Source organism: Pollachius pollachius (assembly GCF_949987615.1).
Source record: "Pollachius pollachius genome assembly, chromosome: 16".
In the NCBI taxonomy this organism is placed as follows: domain Eukaryota; kingdom Metazoa; phylum Chordata; class Actinopteri; order Gadiformes; family Gadidae; genus Pollachius; species Pollachius pollachius.
In genome coordinates, this window is record NC_136949.1 from 6,225,891 (window position 1) to 6,246,343 (window position 20,453).

Sequence of the window (20,453 nt, forward strand, 5' to 3'; positions counted from 1 at the left end):
AAAATCAAACGTTTGAACAGCAATGGCACCCAAAACTGCCTTTTAATCTACGTTGCAAATGGGCCTTAAAATATCAAAATAATTCTGTTTAATTTTCTTCTGCCAAAATAATCATAAACTATAAAAAGGTCAAACTGCATATCAGCCTGATTGGCTTGTTATGGTAATCCCTCGACATTCAAGTAGGTTTTGGTTTCAAAGCATCCCGCAAGTAAACGTCACATTTGTAGAAAGCACGGCACACCAGTACAAAAATAAATCGCCAAGTACGTGAATCCATCGACAGAGCTCTGCTTTGTAATCGACGCATGCATTCAGAGCCAGTTCTCTTGGACGATTGCTAAATTGGTCTTCTTATAATACATGCATGAGGTTAGGCTTGTTTTGTCTTTAAGTCCCGTAGTTTGAATACGGCGGAGAAGCGGTTGTCATTTCCGACGGTAAGTCTCAGCGGTTATCGTGGTTGCTACGTGGAGGCTTCTGTTGTCCCTGGGATGGAGCTCTGGCTTGGGCTGGGGCTGGGAGTGAGGGTGGGGCTTGGGCTGGAGGTGGGGGGCGAGGGGCCGGGGACTGGGGGTGGGGGCGGAGGAAGCGTCGGGGGCGGGGCCAGGACCGTAGAGGATGGGCTGGGGGGATCCGGGCTCCCGGGGGACAGGAGCGGGGTCTTCCTGAGGGCGTTCCGTACGGTGACCTCGTCCCGGGACTTGAAGGTCAGCGGTATGAAGCCGTTGGCGTCGGCCACCAACACGATCCACAGCGGCCCTGGAACCACAGAAGAAGAACTTGATGGAACAAGTTCAAAACACCGGGCGATCGTGGGTCTATGGTTCTTCTGGGTGAGTGTTGAGGTTCCCCTGAGCAAGACACCCAACCCAAGCTGCTCCCGACGAGCTGGCGTTTGCCTTACATGAGCGACACCGCAGTCATGTGTATGAATGGGTGAATTAATGGGTGTATGAATGGGTGTATGAATGAGTGAGTGTATGAGTGAGTGTATGAATGAGTGAATGTGAGGCACTAATTGACAAGAACTTTGATCGGCCACAGGGCAGATTTTCTAACTGTAGTACAACAACAAATGACACATTAATTAAATACACAATACGATACATAAAATGTTTGGTACAAACTATTTTATAGTCCCCAAGGAAAAACAAAATGAATATAGCGCAAGTTATAAAAACAACAACAGTCCATGTGGGAAGAGGTACACTGCCATCTGTTCAGTCCTCCCATCTAATCCAGGCTTGGCTAATCTGTAATCACCTCCAATTATAGCATACACACTCGCCAACGTAGCAAACGGGAAGATTGGAACGTTTGTGCTAATAAACAGTCCACTCCTCATGCTTTAATGTTCTTTCAGGTGGGAAAATCCCACCTGGTGGGATTTTCTGTATACATCAACAAATCCCTTTGTTGATGTATACAGACTTTCAGCTGATCTGGAATGTAAACGTGAACCTGCCACACACACACACACACACACACACACACACACACACACACACACACACACACAAACACACACACACACACACGGCGTTCCCCTATCAAGCCATTAACCTTTGGTCCAGGGTCACAACATTCTCCGAGCATCCATCAAAATACAAACGAGATGTGGCAGTAGACCAGGGTAAATTCAAATGAGTTTTGTCCTGTGCAATACCTCTATAGCATAACTCCACCCCTTGCAGTCCTGCCTTCCGGTCCAGGTTCTGTGCCATCTCCCACCCTCTCCCTCCCAGATGTTCTGCCATAACATCATACCACCGCTGGACCCCCGATGACATCCATCCAGAGTGACACAGTGACACAGGCTCACCGCAAAACGAGCAAGGAGAAGAAGAAGAAGAAGACGAGACGTACCGTACGCCATCTCCACCGCGGTGAGGTTGAAGAGGTCATGGAGCGCGCTCAGTCGAAGCTTCCCCTCGCACAGCAGCACGGGCCTGCGCTCGTCCGTGAAAACGTTCTCCGACAGCTGCTTCTGTTAAAGGACCCGACGCATTCACAGATTCAGATCGTAGCGCAGTAGAGTGTGCAGGGGGCAGGGTAGGATCGGTGTAGCTCAGGTCCTAGCTGAGCGGCGAGGTGTCCCAGGGCAATACCCCTAACCGCTCCCGACGAGCCGGCGGTCAGCAGGGTTCACTCCGTGGTCGGTGTGTGAATATTAACCTTTGGATAAAAGAGTCCGCTAAAACTGCTTTAACTAGTGTTGGGCGTCTTGGGAGCCCCTGTCCAATAGGTGCTGGGTCTGCCCACCCCTATGCCTGACCTGTAGCCATCCTGCAACCCCCCAACCCCGTGCCCTTATGCCCTGTATGCCCTGTATGACTTATGCCCTGTATTCACTGCAAGTCGTTTTGGATTATAAGCGTCTGATAAATAACGCAGTTGTAAAGTGTAAATCATGAATGAAATTTAATTTAAAACTCACGCCCCCCTACTTTTTTGGATGGATCCTTTTTGTATTTAAACAACTTGATTGACTAGCCCCCTGCTATGGACTCCTAGCCCTGCTCAATGATTCCATCAGGTGCATGCAATACCCCTGATATTCACTTGGAAGTCGGTATGTGCTCTGCCCTAGTCAACTCTTCCCTTCAGAGTGACCTCATACAAAGCTAGCAGACGCTCATTTCGCCAACTCCATTAGGCATGACTTTCCTCCGGCTAATCCCTGAAGAGAAAGTAGCAGTGGTAGGAGGATTAGACCGGTTTAAGCCGCCCTGTCTGTCTTTGGAGCAGCTAATATAAGAACAGCAGGGAAATCCTACCTCCACCACCACCACCACCACAAATCCGAAAAACACATGGACACCATACGTGTATATAGTGATCTAAACGCACGCTACCACCTCGACTGTGTACATAACATCTAATAGAACAACACTACACTCCAGGCTCAGTTATGGTTCCACGTCGACGCAATGCAGCGACGTGGAACGACGTGGAACGACGCAGACGTGAACCTGTTTTGGATCTGCATCGGGGTTTTAGTGAGCGGACCAATCACAGCCCTTGCTGCTGCGTCGTCTTCGACGCAAGGTTACAATTTTTGGGAGGTGCACGTCAGGTCCTTACGGTGGACGCAAGGAGGGTCCGCAAGGACGTAAAGGGTCCGCAACCCCCCTTGCGTTGCATCAACGTGGAACCATAACCAAGCCTTCTTCTCCCTCTCACCTGACACGTGACGTTGACGTACGGCGGTTCGTACGCGCCGGGGTACGCCGCGGCGGCGGATGCGGCGGCGATGGCCTTCTTCCCGTTCTGGGCGTAGTCCCTTATCTCCACCACGCACTGCTGCACGTCGGAGAAGCGCGAAAACAGCCGCTCCATGTTCTCCACCAGCTGCTCCAGGCCTCGCTCCCGCCCCGCCGCCGACCCACACCTCTCCGCCGCGGGCGTCGTTGGCGTCGCCGGCCGAGGCGGCGCCGGCGCCGGCTTGTCGGGGGCCTCGTGGCGCAGGGCCGGGGAGCTGGCTGCCCGGCTCGAGTCCCGGATTAAGGTCAGAGCCAGGCCCGCGGCGACGGGGGTGTGGGCGACGGTGTGGGTGGCAGTAGCGGCGGCGGCGGCGAGAGCGGCGTTGGCGTGCACGCGGCCCACGATGTGCGACTCCATGTCGAAGTTGTCGGCGGTGATGGAGGAGCTGCTGGAGGTGGCCGAGACGTTGGCCCGACCGGTCCCGGGGCTGGCCTCTCCGCTCTGCACCAGCGGCGGTGCCACCACCACCTCCTCCACCAGCTTATGCCGGCTGCTAATGCTGCTGCTGCTGCTGCTGCTGCTGCTGCCAGGGCAGCACACCGCCGCCCCGCCCGGCAGCACCAGATCCTTGATCCCCTGGCCCAGGCGCTCGATCCTGGGCATGAGGTCCGAGTGCCGCCTCGCCCTCTCGTAGGGGAGCCGGGCTCCCGGGGAGTCGGGGGCGCGGTGGAGCAAGGCGGAGGAGGGCGAGACGCAGGCCGGGGCCAGGTCCGGCGCGGTGCCGTTGCTCTGCATGAGGTCCCGGGCCACCAGGCGCAGCGCGTACTTGTCTGTGTTGGAGGAGGAGGAGGAGGAGGAAGAGGAGGAGGAGGGGAGGAAGACGGCGTCCCCAGAGCTCTTCTGCCGGCCCACCATGAGCAGCAGCAGCTTGTCGCTCAGGAACCAGGCGCCCTTTGGCCGCTCGTTCTTCTGCAGGGAGATCTGCTGCACGTTGGGCACGGCCGACGCCGTGATGCAGTACACCAGCACCATGCTGCAGGCGTTGGACGCCACCGCCACCGTGGTGCCGCGCGGGTCGAAGGCCACGATGTCCGGCACCAGGATGCCCGGGATGGTCACCTTGCGGCTGGTGGTCACCTTGCGCTCGTAGGTGACCAGGATGAGGTGCGACGAGTCCTGGCCCGAGGCCGTCATGGCCGCGTCCCGCCGCGTCAGGTTCAGCAGCGGGCTGGGGTCCGAGCGGCGGTGGCGGGCCAGCAGCTGGGTGAGGTCCACGGGGCCCGAGGACGCCAGCGAGGTGCACGCCGTCTCCAGGAACCGCCGCCGCGACGACTCCAGCCCGCCGCCGTCGTCGCAGGCGTCCTGATGGTGGCCGTGGCGGGAAGGAGCGTCTCGGACCGGCATCTCGAACGCCATGCTGGCGTTGAGGCCGCACAGCTTGTCCAGCGGCAGCTCCGTCGCCACGGCGACCTGCGAATCGCCCGTGGGCTGCACGGCGCAGACGTTGCCGCCCACGTCGAACACCGGGCAGAAGGCGCACGGCAGCAGGCTCTTGTTGACGTCGTTCCACATGAAGGAGTGCAGGGCGCTGCCCATGGCCACCACCAGACGCGTGCCGTCCTTGGTCCAGCACGCGCAGTGGACCGACCCCGACGCGGAGATGTCCACCTTCGTCCGGCGGTTGTCCACCCGCACCGCGAACAGCACGGAGGCGTCACGCTTGGTCAGCACGGTCAGGACGTCCTGCTTGGGGTGCCACACGCAGCCCTGGGAGAGCAGGGGGAAGGGCTCGCTCATCTCGCACGTCTGGGTGCACAGCAGCTTGTTGGGCTCCTGGGCGCTGAGCTGCAGCTGCCACACAGTGATGTGCTTCTTGTGTTGGACGGCGAGCAGCGCCGGGGAGCCCTTGCAGCATAGCGGGCCCCAGAAGAGCCCGAAGACGTGCTCGAACTGCCCGATGACGTTCGCGTCCCCGAATTTCACCTCACCGCTGACGTAGAAGATGGACGTGAGGCAGACCTGCTTTCCGTCCGTCCATGCGATCCCGTGGACGGGGTGGATGGCCTGGTGGAGGGCGTTGAGGCCCGTCTTCAAGAGCTTCGCCTTACCCAGCTCCATCCTAAACAAGAATTGCGCGCTTGAGTTATAATATGAAGAATCAAAACACAACTCACTCAAAAGTCATGGAGTAGAGATTGACCGTGTCCGATCGGAAGAGGCTCGTCTTGTTGCTGAGCGCCCTGGCTACGGCTGTAGCCGTACACAGACCAGCAATAGAAGACGACTTGTCCCCTTCAATGTACGTGACTTAATCCCCTGTCCATGCGTTAGGGATGGGGGTTAAGAGCTGATTACCTCCGTGACGCAGATCCCACACGCTTAGCAGCGACTCAAAGGCGAGGCAGGTATTCCCCCACCTGGCAGCCCTGTGGTTTGATGCATTCAGCCCGTTAGGTGAACACATCAAAGTCAAGTGACTCATGTCATGTTACTGTGTCGCATCTCCCAAAAATCCATCATGTAGGACAAACTGTGTGCCAGTCTATTTTCAATGTACATAAAGCGTTAAGAGCGCAATATAAAATAAATATGATGTTTGCATTGCTCAGTTACAGGGTCCGTTACCTTGTTTTCTTTCCCGCGGCCAACTCACGTTTTCCCAGTGTTTACTTCTCATAACCCGGAAACAAACCGAAACCCAATGGACTTGTGGGAAATGAAGTCCATTAAAAGGCACGGTTTTTATTTTATTTTACTTTAGTCCACATGGGAGCACTGTTTAGCTGCAGTTTTGGTTTGGCTGCTTGGGTTGGGCTGGTCTGAAATTTGCAGTACAATCTGGGTCAAAATGTTTTTTGATAATGCAACATAATGTCACATGTAACGGCAAACAGTACAAATTACACATGCACAACTAATAGCAACATACATTAAAGTATCGAGTCTCCTCGAGTAAAACAACAGGATAGTGATGATATTTGAGGGGGTGGGGGTGGTGGTGGGGGGGGGAGGTTATACATCTCTATCCGACAGTTTAATGACCACATCTTGGGTTGGCACAGCGCAGTGTATGCTGGTGGTCACTGAATGCATGCTCCCTCCGTGTTGAGCCCGTTAAGTGGCTGCAGCATTAGATTAGCACTCTTTATAGACTCAATGCTTTAGGAACCAAGTCTCATTTAGTGCAGTAATGGGTGTGGAAGTGGAATCGATATCCCCCGGAGATGGTATGTAGATTTTTACGTGTTTGTGTGCGATGGCCAATGCCATCGTCGGTCTGTGATTTTTAACACGACGTCAGTGCACATTTGCATCCTACAAGGAATGTTTACTTATCATGTTAAATATAGATTTCCCAGATCGTGAGGGTCGGTGGTGTGTGGTTTCAGTAACACCTCGTTTCTGTTGTCATCCTCCTCGCTTGACCCGACATATTTTTCTAGATCTCTCCGCTCACTCCTGCGGCTCTCACATCACTGGGGATGTCATGTGTGCTTTGTGTGTTTTGTAAATAAGCATTAATGACATGTATTCTATACATTCAAGGGGAGGGGGCGGTAGGTATAACAACGGGATACACAACGGCGTTGTTGCATTGAAGGTATCCGACTGAGGCTCATCGCTTCGGTGGTGAATGCGTACAGCCGATCATCTGTCTTGCCTAAGTAGCCTAGTTACAAATGGAAACACGGGGGTAACATCTTAAAGCGCACGCGAGGGGAAACTCTACTGATCGTAATGCACTACATGGAGGTCTGAAGCAGCCCAACCAAGTCCATATGAGGAGTGTTTATAGATTTTTTCCTTTTGACGGAAAATATGCACGTGAATTATGTTTTTTATTGGAATTGTACAATCCCCCATTAATAAATCATTTATAGCGTACTGATGACTCATCAATCAAATAACATCAATAAAAGGTCATTGATACTGCAGATCTGGTCAGGGTGCAACATAGGCCCAGCCCGGGAAGGCAGACGAATATTCGAGCTCATTTTTTATTTGCTCTGGCAATCTGGCGTCTGGCCCCCTCCCGTCCAAACAGATTTCCATAAGTCCTTCAATGAAATGAAGAGAATGAAGTATCGTCTAACTACCACCTCTCTTCATTAATCCCACGGCAGATGCTCGGCAGTACTTTGTTTGCCACCACTTGGACTACAAATTAAAAGCTATAGTAAAGCTCGATCGATTCTGAAATCAGCCAGACACAGACAGTGACGTTGTCTAGACAGGGACTAGGGACATCTATGTGGGTCCGGCAGGCGTTAGGCCAGCATCATGCACACTACACATGTTTAGTATACATGTGTAATACACAAACGCACGGCAGAAATGTGATAGCCCTCTGTTCTCAAGGCTGCTAATTCAGTGGTCTCTACACGCTAAAGTGCGAATGCTAGAAGGTACTTTGCAGCCTTCGAAATACCAATCCATGAGGAGGATTTAACATTTGTGCCAAGAACACGTTGAGAGATTTAATCCCCATTTTTCGACGAGGTTATAAGATTAACAACGTCTGAGCCGTGGAAACACACAATAACACATTCTTTTGTACTTTTTTTTCTGTCCCTTTTTACCCCCTTTCACAGGAAGAACATTTCCAAAGAAGGGCCAGACGTGTGTGGTGCATTACATAGGTAACGACTGCAGAGATACACTGGTCTCACCCAATAACATCCACACCTCTGCAGCTTTTGCTGTCTGCTTGGTCACCTTCAAGTCTAGTCTTTTAGAAGTCACTTTAATCCAGTGTGATTTACAATAATGGATGATGCATAATTATAGTATAGAATCAAAATTAGAGTAAATACAAAAATGATTGTTCCTTTTTTTAATCAGTATGTTCTAGTTTCATTTTGAGAAACATGTATTGGGGATACATTTAAGATACAAAGCGTGGTTTGAATTCAACATTTGAGCTAAAAATAAGCAAAGTGCACTTTGTCAATTCCTGGGGAAATGTGTCTTTAATAATACATGGAGAATATATACTGGAGGTTTATTGAAATATGCCGTGGGTTAAGTTGTGCAAATTGGTTGCCTGCGTTTACGTGTTCCGCTTTTTCATGTATTGTGGGTTCTCCTGTCCGCTCTAAAAATGTTTTCAGTGAAAAGGCACCAAGCCACCATTTAAATGCTAATACATACACACACACACACACACACACACACACACACACACACACACACACACACACACACACACACACACATTCACATACAAGCGCACACACATACCGATTTGAGGGCGAGGCATTAAAGGGGCTGTTTGGGAAAATACATTTTTATCCCTTGGGCATGGGAGTCATGACAAGTAGGTCAGACAGAACGTCAACAAAAGGCAGGTTTCTTATTCTTCATCTTGCAGGAGCCCATCCCCCACCCCCCTCCCAGACGAGATAAGCTCAATTTACGTCACCCATGGGGATATGGTAGTGCTCAGAGGGTTCAACTCCAAACCGAACAGAACTGTGTTTCGAACCCCAACGTCCGCAGCCTATAGGCCTCATGTTCCTTAACGACATGTATCTCAGTGCATGCAATGTCAGTGAAGATAAATTACTTCATAGTTGTACATGTTCGTAAATAGTAGTGAGCTTGCTTGTAAGTGGTTGTGTTTTTTGGGTTGTGTTGGGCGTTGGTCGGATGGCTACTCTTCGCCAGGAACAGTGCGGCGATGACTGAATTGTAGCAAAACAGGTTTTCACAAGGCCTCCAGTCTTTGGTTTATTAATATTGTTTAAGATTGTATAACCCTAACACATAATTATTGATTGCGTCATGCTCAGTGAAGAGGCGTCCCGGTAATCAAAGGTTGTACCTTTAATTGGTTTAATGTACTGTTGATTCATTTTTCTTTCATCCAAAGCAACTTTAAAGTTAATTCCGATGCACGTCTTTAAGCAGCGGCTCAGGGTGGGTAAAGCATCTGGCTCAAGGCAGGCTTAGGACACTGGGGATCAAACCGGGTGCCTTTCAGCTGGCAGGGGAACTCAAACTCTTCTTAAACATTGTTTCCGAGAGGCAGCAGAAGGGTAGGTAGGGTCGCGTTTTATATTTATAACTCCTACATATCAATGGAGTTTCCTTAATCAACCCTAATAGGCGACGTTTACGAACCCACGCAACACTGTACTGGGAGCCCTGCCATCTTGGGGTATCACTCTCAACCACAGACATTCAAAGTATGCAGAGTACACACACCCTCTCACACGCACACACACACACACACACACACACACACACATACGCGCATAGTAGATGGCGTGTAACGTGTAATGACCTTGAAGATGCTGCAAGCTCTTGGGCGGTTGCAGAAGGAGTGTTGCATCCGCTGTGGACACTCAAATTAGCTCAGGCAGTCAACCTCATCAGCCTACACCCCCTCTTAGGTGCCGGGTGGACACGGGATCCACTTGAACCTTTCGCTCCAATGTAAAATGAACGTAAAGTAGATTTGTTATTCTGCCCAACTTTGTATATAAATCAATGTTGTATTTAAGGTGTTCCTGTGTCTTTTACAATAGGGCCCTCATTTGATGTCAACGATATTTGCCCTGTTAAGTCTTACACTATGCAGGATTACATTACCTTGCCTTCATGGGCATATATATCAGGGAAAGGGTCATGTTCTCCTGCCAGGTGTGTCATGCTTCTTCAGGTTAAGGATATTAAGGATATAAAGCAAGGAAAAAGCAATTGATCCTTATTAGCAAGGGGTTAGGGACTCCGGGCTGTGACAACAACAGAGAAGTTACCACTGACAACACAGGGGGATCCAAACGTTACGATTAACGTCATGGCTAAAAGGGGACAGTGCTCCTTACCATGTTTGACCTCCTCCCCGTCTTGGCGGGTGAAATGTGATGAAGCAGAGAGACTCACCGCAGCACTTTGGCGGGTCTGAGTGTCGCACAGAAATAGACCGGGAAACACGGGTCTGCCGTTCAGGAGATAGCCAAGTCTCGGCTTCTGCAGGGGAGAATGCCTGGTGTTATGCAATGGGCCGTGGGAGTTTTGCGCTACGGTGTCTCACTCTTCTCTGATCTGTCAGCGGTGAAGAGCGAGGGAGACAGCCGGAGGAAGGAGCGTTCAGCATTCGTGTCTGTCACCGAGTGGGGTTTGACAATCTGATGCGCGAACTCTAAGGTGTTCTGGCGATGGAATTCTATGGCAAAATCGTGGTGTTGTTCCAAGTGTGCTGCCTGAACCTGTGCAAAGAATACTATGCTAAAGATTAGCATGTACATGTATATTTCTTAAATTTGTCATTGAAGAAATTAAAGATTGGTTAGCACAAATAGACCTATTTCAATACGCGGTATACTCTTGTCGAACCAGCTAATGCAAGCATTGACATCAGAGTCGAGGTACACATCTGACATACAAGTAGATATTCTAGACAATGCCAAACCCAAACACACACACACACACACACACACACACACACACGCTCTCTCATAAATATAGTTAAATCACATGCACTGGATTAAGACTACGATGGTTGGCGGTGAACTGCATGTTTGTATTGTGTGTCTGTCCTGGGGAAAGTGAAGGAAAGTATGTGGGTGGGCTTTTAACAACTGATTGACATTTGACCTTGGCAGCCCCCAATTAGTCCCCTCACCCAGCTACCAGCTTACCATACTTCTAGCTCTTCGCCCCGGGTCTCCCACCTTGGGTGAATTGAGTCGGTTGAGGGGGATTGGAAAGTCCAATGGCTTATCTGCCAATGTCACAGTTTCAGCTTTGTTCAGACATCTCATTCCCACTTTTTGAAAACATTTTTGCTTTGTCACGTCTATGTAGGAACGTGCCGCCGACAGCTAGCCTTGCACAAACACTATCCGGTTTCACCTGTGCGCGGGCCAGAGCAGCTAGCCGACGTAGCCGGACACTGAGATGGGTAGCTACAGTGAGCAGGGTAAAAATAGCCTTGTGGCTAAGTGCTGCTCCACAGCTAGCCGTATAGCAACACGGCTTTGAGCCGGGTAACACTCTCAGGACAGAGTTAGGGAGTGGACCCGGCAAGAAAGGGAGTGAACCGTGAGCATTAGATTATCACAGAGAAGGACAGATAGACCTAGCACCACCCCTTTACATAGCCCCAGGCCAGGGAACATAATGATAAGATTGTCGGCTATCGGTTATGGGGTGTAGCCTAGTCTAGTCTAGTAGTCTACTGTAGTCCCTGAGAAGGGTTTGTGTCATTTTTGGTCAATCCCAAACTCCCAAATCGTCTACCCCAAGAGGAATGAGCATAAAGATTCGAGCGGGGTATTTTTAGGAGCGTTTTTTCTCGTTATTGCTCAGCAATGAAGGGAAACGGCCTCACTGGAAGACACAACGTTGGACGCGAGGGCGATGTGCTCATAGAAACCATCCCACAACTAGCTTATGTAAAATGCAATCAATGCTTATTTAATATCTGACCAATCTCGCTCACAGGATGTAGTATTGATAGTAATAATAATAATAATAGTGCATTTTATTTATGGGCCCCTTTCTTGACATTCAAGGTCACCTTACAAAATCAAACACTCATAAGAGCTAGCAAAAAACAACAACAACAACAACAACAACAACAACATAATAAAACAGTGTACAAGAGAACAGAGTGGGGTCATTCTAGTCCCAAGAATGCAACTGACTTAATGCGGGTCTTAAAGGGAGAAGGGTCAGATTCATCATGGTTTGGTAGACCAAACACTTTAGAACAACATTTCTCAAAACAAGAACTACAGAAATGATCCCTGAAAGTATAGTCTGAATCCCAGTGAATCCTAGCAAGTGCTAACGGTCTTGCTATGCATGAATGAACTCGGTGACTTCAGAACTGGAACATTACCAGATAACTGATATCTGTCCGACAGGGGTTCTGTGAAGCTGACTAAGTTTCGTGGGATTGAAACGGAAGAGGCCGTACAGTATCAGTCCGGTGTTACTGTCAACTCTAATTCTGAGCTGTTGCTTTATTTTTGTGTGACCGTTTCTTACACACATCTTAATTCCATTTTGGAGATGGATGAACCACATGGACTTTTCTCATTGTTGCTTCCTTAAGAGACTTGGAGATGGAGGCTGTTGGGTGTGAGCTTGATTTAAACCCGAGGTCTGATGACTGCCCGGAATGTTATCTCACTCCTCATGACACAGAAAATATCATAGCTCAACTTTCCTCTCCCCCCATCTCTCTCTCTCTCTCTCTCTCTCTCTCTCTCTCTCTCTTCGGCCTTACCTTGGTCCCAGTCTAACTTTATTTTCTCTCTCTCTCTCTCTCTCTCTCTCTCTCTCTCTCTTTCTCTCTCTTTCTCTCTCTTCTAACTTTCCTTGGCCCCAGACTAACTGTATTTGTTGTCTCTCTCTCCATTAACGTCTGGCAGACACTCTAACTTAGCCCCTAATGGGGTTTATCGTTGCTGGATGCGATAACAGTTCAGAGTAGCTCGGTACTGCGCAGTACTGCGGTATCCCTTTCCCCGTTTGGTCCTCCTTTATGTTTTTTTCCAGCATACCGTTGTAGGAATGGCCTACTTAGCGTTAGGGTGGGGGTGGGAATGGAGGGGAAATAATCTTAACGGAAGTAGGCCACTGCTTCCTGTACCATGTTTCCATTCTTCAGTCGGGTCATTTGAAAACAAGCCCCGGGGTCTTGATATGAGACGGATGTGAAATGGATTCCTATTTTGGGAGAGAGCCCCTTTTACTAATATATATTTTTAAAGATTAGCCTTTGATCGGGAAAACCCTTATGCCACAACTTAATGACATGTACCTTTTTGACATGGACCTGATATCGACTGATGTGCTAAAGGAAAATAATATAATGAAATGTACGTTGAGGTCGTTAACCACAAAGTTACTAAGGTGATATTTTATTCAAATACTTTATTTGCAAAAAAGTACAGTTACATTTCCATTTAAGCATTTGATGATGCAACTCTATCGTACCGGTTGGGTTGGTCTGTAATTATATGACTTGTCTTGTGGTTGCAGGTATGTTGCAAAACGGAAAGAAGTTTGACTCTTCACGAGACAGAAACAAGCCCTTCAAATTTAAGATTGGACGGCAGGAAGTCATCAAGGGCTGGGAGGATGGAGTGGCTCAGGTAAGGAGCATTACATGTCATACAGGTTAGGTTTGTCATTTGTTAATGCGTTCAGGTCAAGTGCAAGGCAGTTCAGGTTTAGCTGTCTTCACATCTAACCACCGCTACACTCTCCGTTGCCATGTAAATGTAGTATGCTTGGGGAACAAATCAATGACCTTAATCAATCTAAGTTCTCAAATGATAATGAATAGTGATTTTTTCTAAATGATTAAGATCGGTTCATTAGTGTTGCGTCATGTCAATGATTGCCCCATGAACTACTGCTCTCTTCTCTCTTCCTTCTCCCAGATGAGCCTGGGCCAGAGGGCGAGGATTACCTGCACGCCAGACATGGCGTACGGGGCAACCGGTCACCCCGGGGTCATACCCCCCAACGCCACTCTCGTCTTCGACGTGGAGCTCCTTAAGCTGGAGTAGCGATGACCGTCATGGGTCAAAGGTTAAAAGCTCACTAGTGGGAGATGGAAATGAGGGGGCTGCATTTGGCACAATCTATTCCCCAAAGAGATGTCACTAGTCACCAGGGTTGCTGCATCCCACCTCATCGCCCCCCCTCCTAGCTACCGTTCTCCCTGTCCTTCGACTTCAATCCATCCTCTCTCTGGACCCATGGTTCGAGTGTCTACAGCCTGCTTTGTTGTCGCCACTGTACGGTTAGAAACTGCGATGAAGATACCGCCATTTCTTCCTTTGTCCTTTTTTCTCAGGAAAAGGAGCTTTTCTTTGGTCTTATTGTTTGTCTCAGTTGGTTGACCCGTGTGCTGTTTTTGCTTTATTTTATTGAATGTCCTATTATACTTTTATACTATCAGTACAGATGCACCTGACCTGAAGTCACACTACACTGCAATGCAGAAATGTATAGTGCATTGCCTAAGAGTCTTCTCATGCAGAGGATGGGTACACTAAAGAAAAGTACAAAGCTACTCTGTATTTCAACTGGGTATCACTGACTCTGCATTGATTGCCACTTTGATGCCATGTTTGTCCTGCTGATTGCTAATGAATTATACTTTCTTTAACATATTTTATATCCCTATAAAGTCTTGACTGCAATCGTTCTGCATATTGAATCCAAATCCAATATTGTACATAACTCAATTGAGACATGGCAACAATGGTTGTTTGTTTTCAACACATTAAATATGCTTCTTACTGTCTCGAGTTTGGTTTATCTCTGTGTGCGTGAGAGAGAATTTGTGTGTGTGTGTGTGTGTGTGTGTGTGTGTGTACGTGTGTACGTGTCTGGGTGATGTGAATTTAAGAGTAGGCCTAAGTACTTCTGTGCATAAGGCGAGGGGTGAAATCGCCACCTAGTGGTTGTAGGTGTCGCATTTGTCAGAAATAAAAATGAAAAACAACAAAGACTGATAGATTTGATTATAAGTTGGTAGTTGTAATATTTATAATATAAAGACACACACTCACACAAACACATTATAACGATTGTATGAAAAGTAAACAATAATTTTTACAACTTTTCGTACAACGAAAAGGCAAGAAGAGAGACTGGCAATCGAGGCTAACGTAACATTAGAAGTACATAAATTAACTGATTATTATGTCAAAATCTGTTCATTGTTTATAAATATGAACAACTGCTTACATCAAATTACTGGAATAGCCTAGAACATACATTTTTGGAATACCACTACACGCTTGATCTCTAAAATATATTTTTACTAAGATTTTATTTCAATGAAGACAGAATATCACTATTACGTGGGGTCTGGGTTCTGGCATGGAACTATTAAAGAAGGGTTCTGGTGCTCTTCCTAAAATGTTGTTTAACTTCCGGTGTCATCGGTCAAAGGGTGCAGAATGATACTCGCTGCTGATTGGCTGTCTGTCAATGTTATGAGAATCCATTGGCTAGCATTACACACGCCTCGACTCTACTCGACTCCAAAACAACGCACTACAAGGTCAGAAATGTGAATTTATTACAGTCCTACGTTACTTTAAGAACAAATGTATGTTTAGCTTATCGAGTCAATGTTATGCCCATCGACTCGGCAACCCGAATAATTGTAGCGACCACATTTCAGATCACCCTCAAGCTAAATTATGTTACAAAAGTTATGCTATCCTTGTGTAACAGGACTTTCTCTGTGCTGATTGCAAATACTATTGCTCCATTTCCATGTACGACTTCATCTTCTAGATATATCTTGTACATGAAGGTGTAGATGAAGGATTGTCATTGTATGCGATAGTCGTTGAAGGACATTATAAACTGCTACAGCTGATCCCCTGCGTTGTCACCCAGGCGGCACAGAGCATGTTGACCGCACAGAAGGCATGCACGGCCTTGGCTGCAAGACGGCTCCTCGGCGGCGTGTCTGCCTGCTCCTCAACATCCTCCCCCATCACCTGCCAGTTCCACACCGCCTCGCCACACCGCGAGCAGGTGGAGCTACATCCCAAATGGGTCAAATTGGCCAAGAAACAGCTCAAAGGGAAGAACCCAGAGGACCTCATCTGGCGTACACCAGAGGGCCTTAACGTGAAGCCGGTCTACACCAAGGCGGACTCGAACGCACCCGTGGATGAGCTGCCTGGCGTGTTTCCGTACACTAGGGGTCCCTATCCCACTATGTACTCCTCTAGGCCGTGGACTATCAGGCAGTATGCGGGCTTCAGCACCGTGGAGGAGAGCAATAAGTTCTACAGAGATAACATAAAAGGTGAGCAACAGACTTTGCACTAGAGGAGATGCTAATTCATTTAATAGTTGAAATACATCAGGGTTTATATTCACCTGGAGTCATCCCTGCGCAAGAAGCCTATTTCATAGCTTGCCCATTGACAAAGATTTTTTTTCTTTCACTCAAATTCACTTTGGAGAAAAGCCCATTCTAAATGACTAACTATTAAGTAGTTGAAATAAAATCGACAACCAAAGGCGGGAAAAAGAAAACAAATAAGTGGTAAATACAAAGATAAATCTGAGCCATTGTATCCCACCTGCTCGATGAGGGAAGTCATACGGATTTGGTGACGTCATTAAGGCATTATTTGTCCTCAGATGACATGTTATTAGCACCATAGGATTGATTGTCTATAAAGACTTGCTGAATGGGGTCAAACAGCTTGCGCGTCAGAGGTGAATTCTACAGAAACAAGTCATAAGTTCATTGACTGTAATGTACAGGAATTGGATCCGGGCTATTTTTACTTATATGACACCCTCATTAAGCATTTTGACTGATGCTAGTTATTGATATTTGTGCTGGCTATAGTGACTTTTTAAAACCAGTTTGAACCCAAGTTTGGGAGGGCGATCCCATAATATCGACCGTGTCAATAAAAGCCAAAATAAACGTTACTTGATTGCGAACAGTATATCAAATGGATAAAAAAAATCGGCATCGGCCCTAAAAAATCCATATCGGTCGATCCCTAATATGGAGACATGGTTGACCCATAACCAACCAGCATACCACCGTATTGAGTGACGGTGAATACGGTTTACCACGTCGTTCTTCATTTGATCAGTTTCATAATGCCCCCCCCCTCCCTCCCCCATCCTCCCAGCCGGCCAGCAGGGCCTCTCGGTGGCCTTCGACCTCCCCACGCACCGCGGCTACGACTCGGACAACCCCCGGGTCCACGGCGACGTGGGCATGGCGGGCGTCGCCATAGACACGGTGGAGGACGTCAAGCTGCTGTTCGACGGCATCCCCCTGGACAAGATGTCGGTCTCCATGACGATGAACGGGGCGGTGATCCCCGTGCTGGCCATGTTCATCGTGACGGGCGAGGAGCAGGGCGTGGACAAGGCCAAGCTGACGGGCACCATCCAGAACGACATCCTGAAGGAGTTCATGGTCCGCAACACCTACATCTTCCCCCCGGAGCCCTCCATGCACGCCATCGCCGACATCTTCGCCTACACGTCCAAGGTATGCGTCGCCGTCGCCGTCGTTGAACCGTTGTCCAGAGGTGTGTTCTCTGGAGGAGCCCGTCACAGCCTGTCGCGCCTTGTTTCAGTGGAGGGGCCACTCCGGGAATTGTGGGGGTTATTTCAGGGAGGGGCGAAGGAACATTCCTCCGAACCCTGCAGGGGGGGGTCAAGCCATCGGAGCGTGGGACACTTGAACCCTGGGTCTCTCATCCCACTGTTGCTGGTGGGAACCTCGACGAGGAAATGTCGACTTTTTCGCAGCTGACCGAAAAAATGTAAACAAAAAATCCTTTGGAGGGGATGATATTATGAAATGAATCAAAGCGTCACAAATGGTAAAAACTAAGCTGAACCACATGCCTTGTTTACTGAGATGGAGGTGGCAGCTGGGCTATTGTCACTGGCCATTATGTACTCTGAATGTCGCTGGTAAATGTTACCAACAGGGGGTCGGGGTTGTATGCCGGTGTTGTTGTGTGGCTCAGCCTGTGTGTGAGGATGCTATGTTTGGCTTGTAGTACGGGTGTGCTGTGGGGGTGTTCTCGGTCAGAGGGTAGCCTGTTTATTAGGAGGGGTCCCAGGCTACAAGATGGCCTTTGTGTGATGGCGCCTATGGGACTCTGTGACCTGTGTGTGGGGGTGGCAGTCAGGGGACAGAGACGAATGCCAATGGAGGTCCTGGTGAATGTGTTGATACTCATACGAGGAGGATATTCATGGTCTGTGAAGCACATCATTGATTGGATGACTTTATTGATTGAATGTTGTGTCTTCCCCCCGACAGCACATGCCCAAATTCAACTCCATCTCCATCAGCGGGTACCATCTGCAGGAGGCGGGGGCAGACGCTATCCTGGAGGTGGCGTACACCATCGCCAACGGCTTGGAGTACTGCCGCACAGGGCTCAAGGCTGGCCTCACCATCGACGAGTTTGCTCCCAGGTACAGGCTGGTGATTGGGGATTTGTGTAAATGTCAATTGTAGGGGTGTGTGTGTGTGTGTGTGTGTGTGTGTGTGTAGTGTTTCTCCTAGGATGGAGTTGCAGCAGCGGAGGTGAAAGGTTTTTTTTTTCCCACTCGCAAATTTTTTGTGTGCTCGCAAAGCGCACCCTGCCGGGAGGTTTCTATGTGTCTGCCGGCAACAGAAGGGTGTACATACAGTACATTTGTGCACAGTAATGAGCAGGGGAAATATGGAGAGATTGAACATGATAAGTATCATCTTTAAAACCATTATTTACATTTATTTAACAAAAAATATATTATATCAACAACCACCCTATACAGTAAAATCACATAACACAAATGCTACAACAATCGAAAAGGTCTGTGCCTCCAACCCATGCATCTTCCCACTCCCTCCCCTCTCCCCATCACAAAGGTTGTAGTAGGACCATAAAGAGCCCATGCCTCTATTGAACAAGTTTGGGGCTCTAGAGTCAATAATGGCGACGCTACTGAAATTGTTGCTAAAATAAATGTGTATTGATATTTTTGCTAAAAGGAAATTCCTTAAAAATAAGTAGAGATTTTTTTTTCAAAACTTAAGGTTGCAGTAAGACCATAAAGAGCCCATGCCTATATGGAAAATGTTTTGGGGATCTAGAGTCAATAATGGCAACGCGATTGAAATTGTTCCTAAATAAATAATCCTCAAAAATAAGAAGAGATATTTTCAAAACCAAAGGTTGTAGTAGGACCATAAAGAGGCCATACAAGTTTTGGGGCTATAGACTCAATAATGGCTCAATAATTCACCGTTTGTTAAAGACGGCTTGTTGTAGCTGGTTCTCTGGGTTACTACACTCAATTGTGTCGCAACAATGTTTCACTGATGATCTATTGAACTCAGAATCTGTCAATTTATTGACCTGGATATGTCCTTGATTTTCTCCCCGTTTTTCTTTTTATAAACAGGGAAGCCAAAATTGCTTTGTACGACGTCGAAAGTAAAGTACCATTTTTTGGATTAGATTATTTATATTGATGCCGAAACCTTGTATATAATTGTCTATGGTCCCCATTATATATGTCACCACTCAGGGGCCAGTTCTCTCACGACCCCCACATATGTCACATAGGTCAGAGAATTCCCTGTCTCCTTCTTTGACTCAATCCATACTCTTCTCCCAGCTTTCCAATGTCGTCAATGTTCGTCACTGGTTTCTTCCCATTATCTCATTGAAAAGAGTGCTCTTAAGCTCTGTTTTTTCATCCATTGTCTATAATTGAATTGCACCACAATGTGCCACACTGCGCAGACAGGCTATTATCAAAATAATAGAGTTGTGTTCTTGTCAGTAGCTACTCCCTTTTGCCAAGGCTTTTACCTGTATTGAGTTTGTGAAAGACAGAGAAAAAAAAAGCCATTAGTGCTGCCCATTCTTCGTCTTCTTGTAGTCTGTGACTTAAAATTGATTGTAATCCACTGTCTGCCCACAAGATGAGTCCTTCTCCCCAGCTACATCATACCAATTTCACCTTAAGCCCCCTGCTTGACAGCCCCTACAAGGCACCGCTTTGTTCCTCTGTCACTTTCCCACATGATAATTCCTCCGGTCGGTCGGCCAATTTTTCTTTCTATTTCCTTTCTTTCCAATTTCCAAGATAGCGGTGTTCTCGTCTCTTCCTCAACATTACGTAACAAAACGCTGTGTCACCCATGTAGTCCAAGACCCAATCGATTTGTACTGACCTCATTCGTGTCTTCGGCTGGAAGGAAAATGTTCTCGGCTCTGAAAGACCCTCAGGGGTCAGGCTGGGGAGAGGACACTATGCTGTGAATACAACGGCCCAGGTTGGGTCTTCCTGCGTTATAGAGGGCATTGTAAACATCAGCCTTTGTATTAATTAACAGCTTAAGGTCCAAGTGTACTGCCAATTATCCTAACCTTTCGCTCAGCTGACTTCTTTGAGAAATGTTTCGTGACACAGGGGAAATTGGACTCATGCCTTCCATCTTTTTGAGTTTCCAAAAGCGTATTTTGTGGCAGCTGACTATAAAGCAAACTGACATGCATGTATCTTTCTGAAATATGAACATCCATTTATATCCCCCATTTTTACCATTTTGGAAAAATCTCTTTTGGTCGTAAGCTTACAAAAGTCCAAACAGATCTACTCTTGTTCCGTTGACTTTGTTGGCCTATTTAAACCACACCACTAGTTGGGCTGGGTGTTTGGTTCCTGTTCATTTATTTATGTCTATCTTGGTTCAACCGGAC

The 20,453-nt window shown here is 47.9% G+C and overlaps 3 protein-coding genes across 6 annotated transcripts in view; 2 read left to right on the top strand and 1 right to left on the bottom strand.

The window, feature by feature from the left end:
- Window positions 1-64: 64 nt before the first annotated feature.
- Window positions 65-5,876, bottom strand: wdcp (WD repeat and coiled coil containing). Of its 3 annotated transcripts, XM_079753479.1 has the most exons (5): window positions 5,833-5,876; window positions 5,563-5,633; window positions 3,187-5,326; window positions 1,870-1,990; window positions 65-762 (listed from the first exon to the last, which is right to left on the bottom strand). In XM_079753479.1, the coding sequence occupies exons 3-5, from the start codon at window positions 5,323-5,325 to the stop codon at window positions 467-469; spliced, it is 2,556 nt and encodes an 851-aa protein (XP_079609605.1). In that variant the 5' UTR covers window position 5,326; window positions 5,563-5,633; window positions 5,833-5,876; the 3' UTR covers window positions 65-466. The 3 variants fall into 3 exon arrangements, with proteins under 3 accessions (XP_079609605.1, XP_079609606.1, XP_079609604.1); XM_079753480.1 differs by lacking the exon at window positions 5,563-5,633 and having other exon boundaries at window positions 5,833-5,869; XM_079753478.1 differs by having other exon boundaries at window positions 5,563-5,862.
- A 394-nt stretch (window positions 5,877-6,270) lies between these two features.
- On the top strand, window positions 6,271-14,482 carry fkbp1b (FKBP prolyl isomerase 1B). The gene is made up of 4 exons (XM_079753490.1): window positions 6,271-6,434; window positions 7,800-7,847; window positions 13,207-13,319; window positions 13,611-14,482. The coding sequence occupies exons 1-4, from the start codon at window positions 6,398-6,400 to the stop codon at window positions 13,737-13,739; spliced, it is 327 nt and encodes a 108-aa protein (XP_079609616.1). The 5' UTR covers window positions 6,271-6,397; the 3' UTR covers window positions 13,740-14,482.
- A 669-nt stretch (window positions 14,483-15,151) lies between these two features.
- mmut (methylmalonyl CoA mutase) overlaps window positions 15,152-20,453 on the top strand; it is a 30,903-nt gene continuing 25,601 nt past the window's right edge. For both annotated transcript variants that reach the window (XM_079753481.1, XM_079753482.1), the window contains exons 1-4: window positions 15,152-15,247; window positions 15,592-16,009; window positions 16,860-17,227; window positions 18,014-18,171. In XM_079753481.1, the coding sequence (XP_079609607.1) occupies window positions 15,604-16,009; window positions 16,860-17,227; window positions 18,014-18,171 (932 nt within the window). In that variant the 5' untranslated portion in view covers window positions 15,152-15,247; window positions 15,592-15,603. The remainder of the gene's footprint in view (window positions 15,248-15,591; window positions 16,010-16,859; window positions 17,228-18,013; window positions 18,172-20,453) is intronic.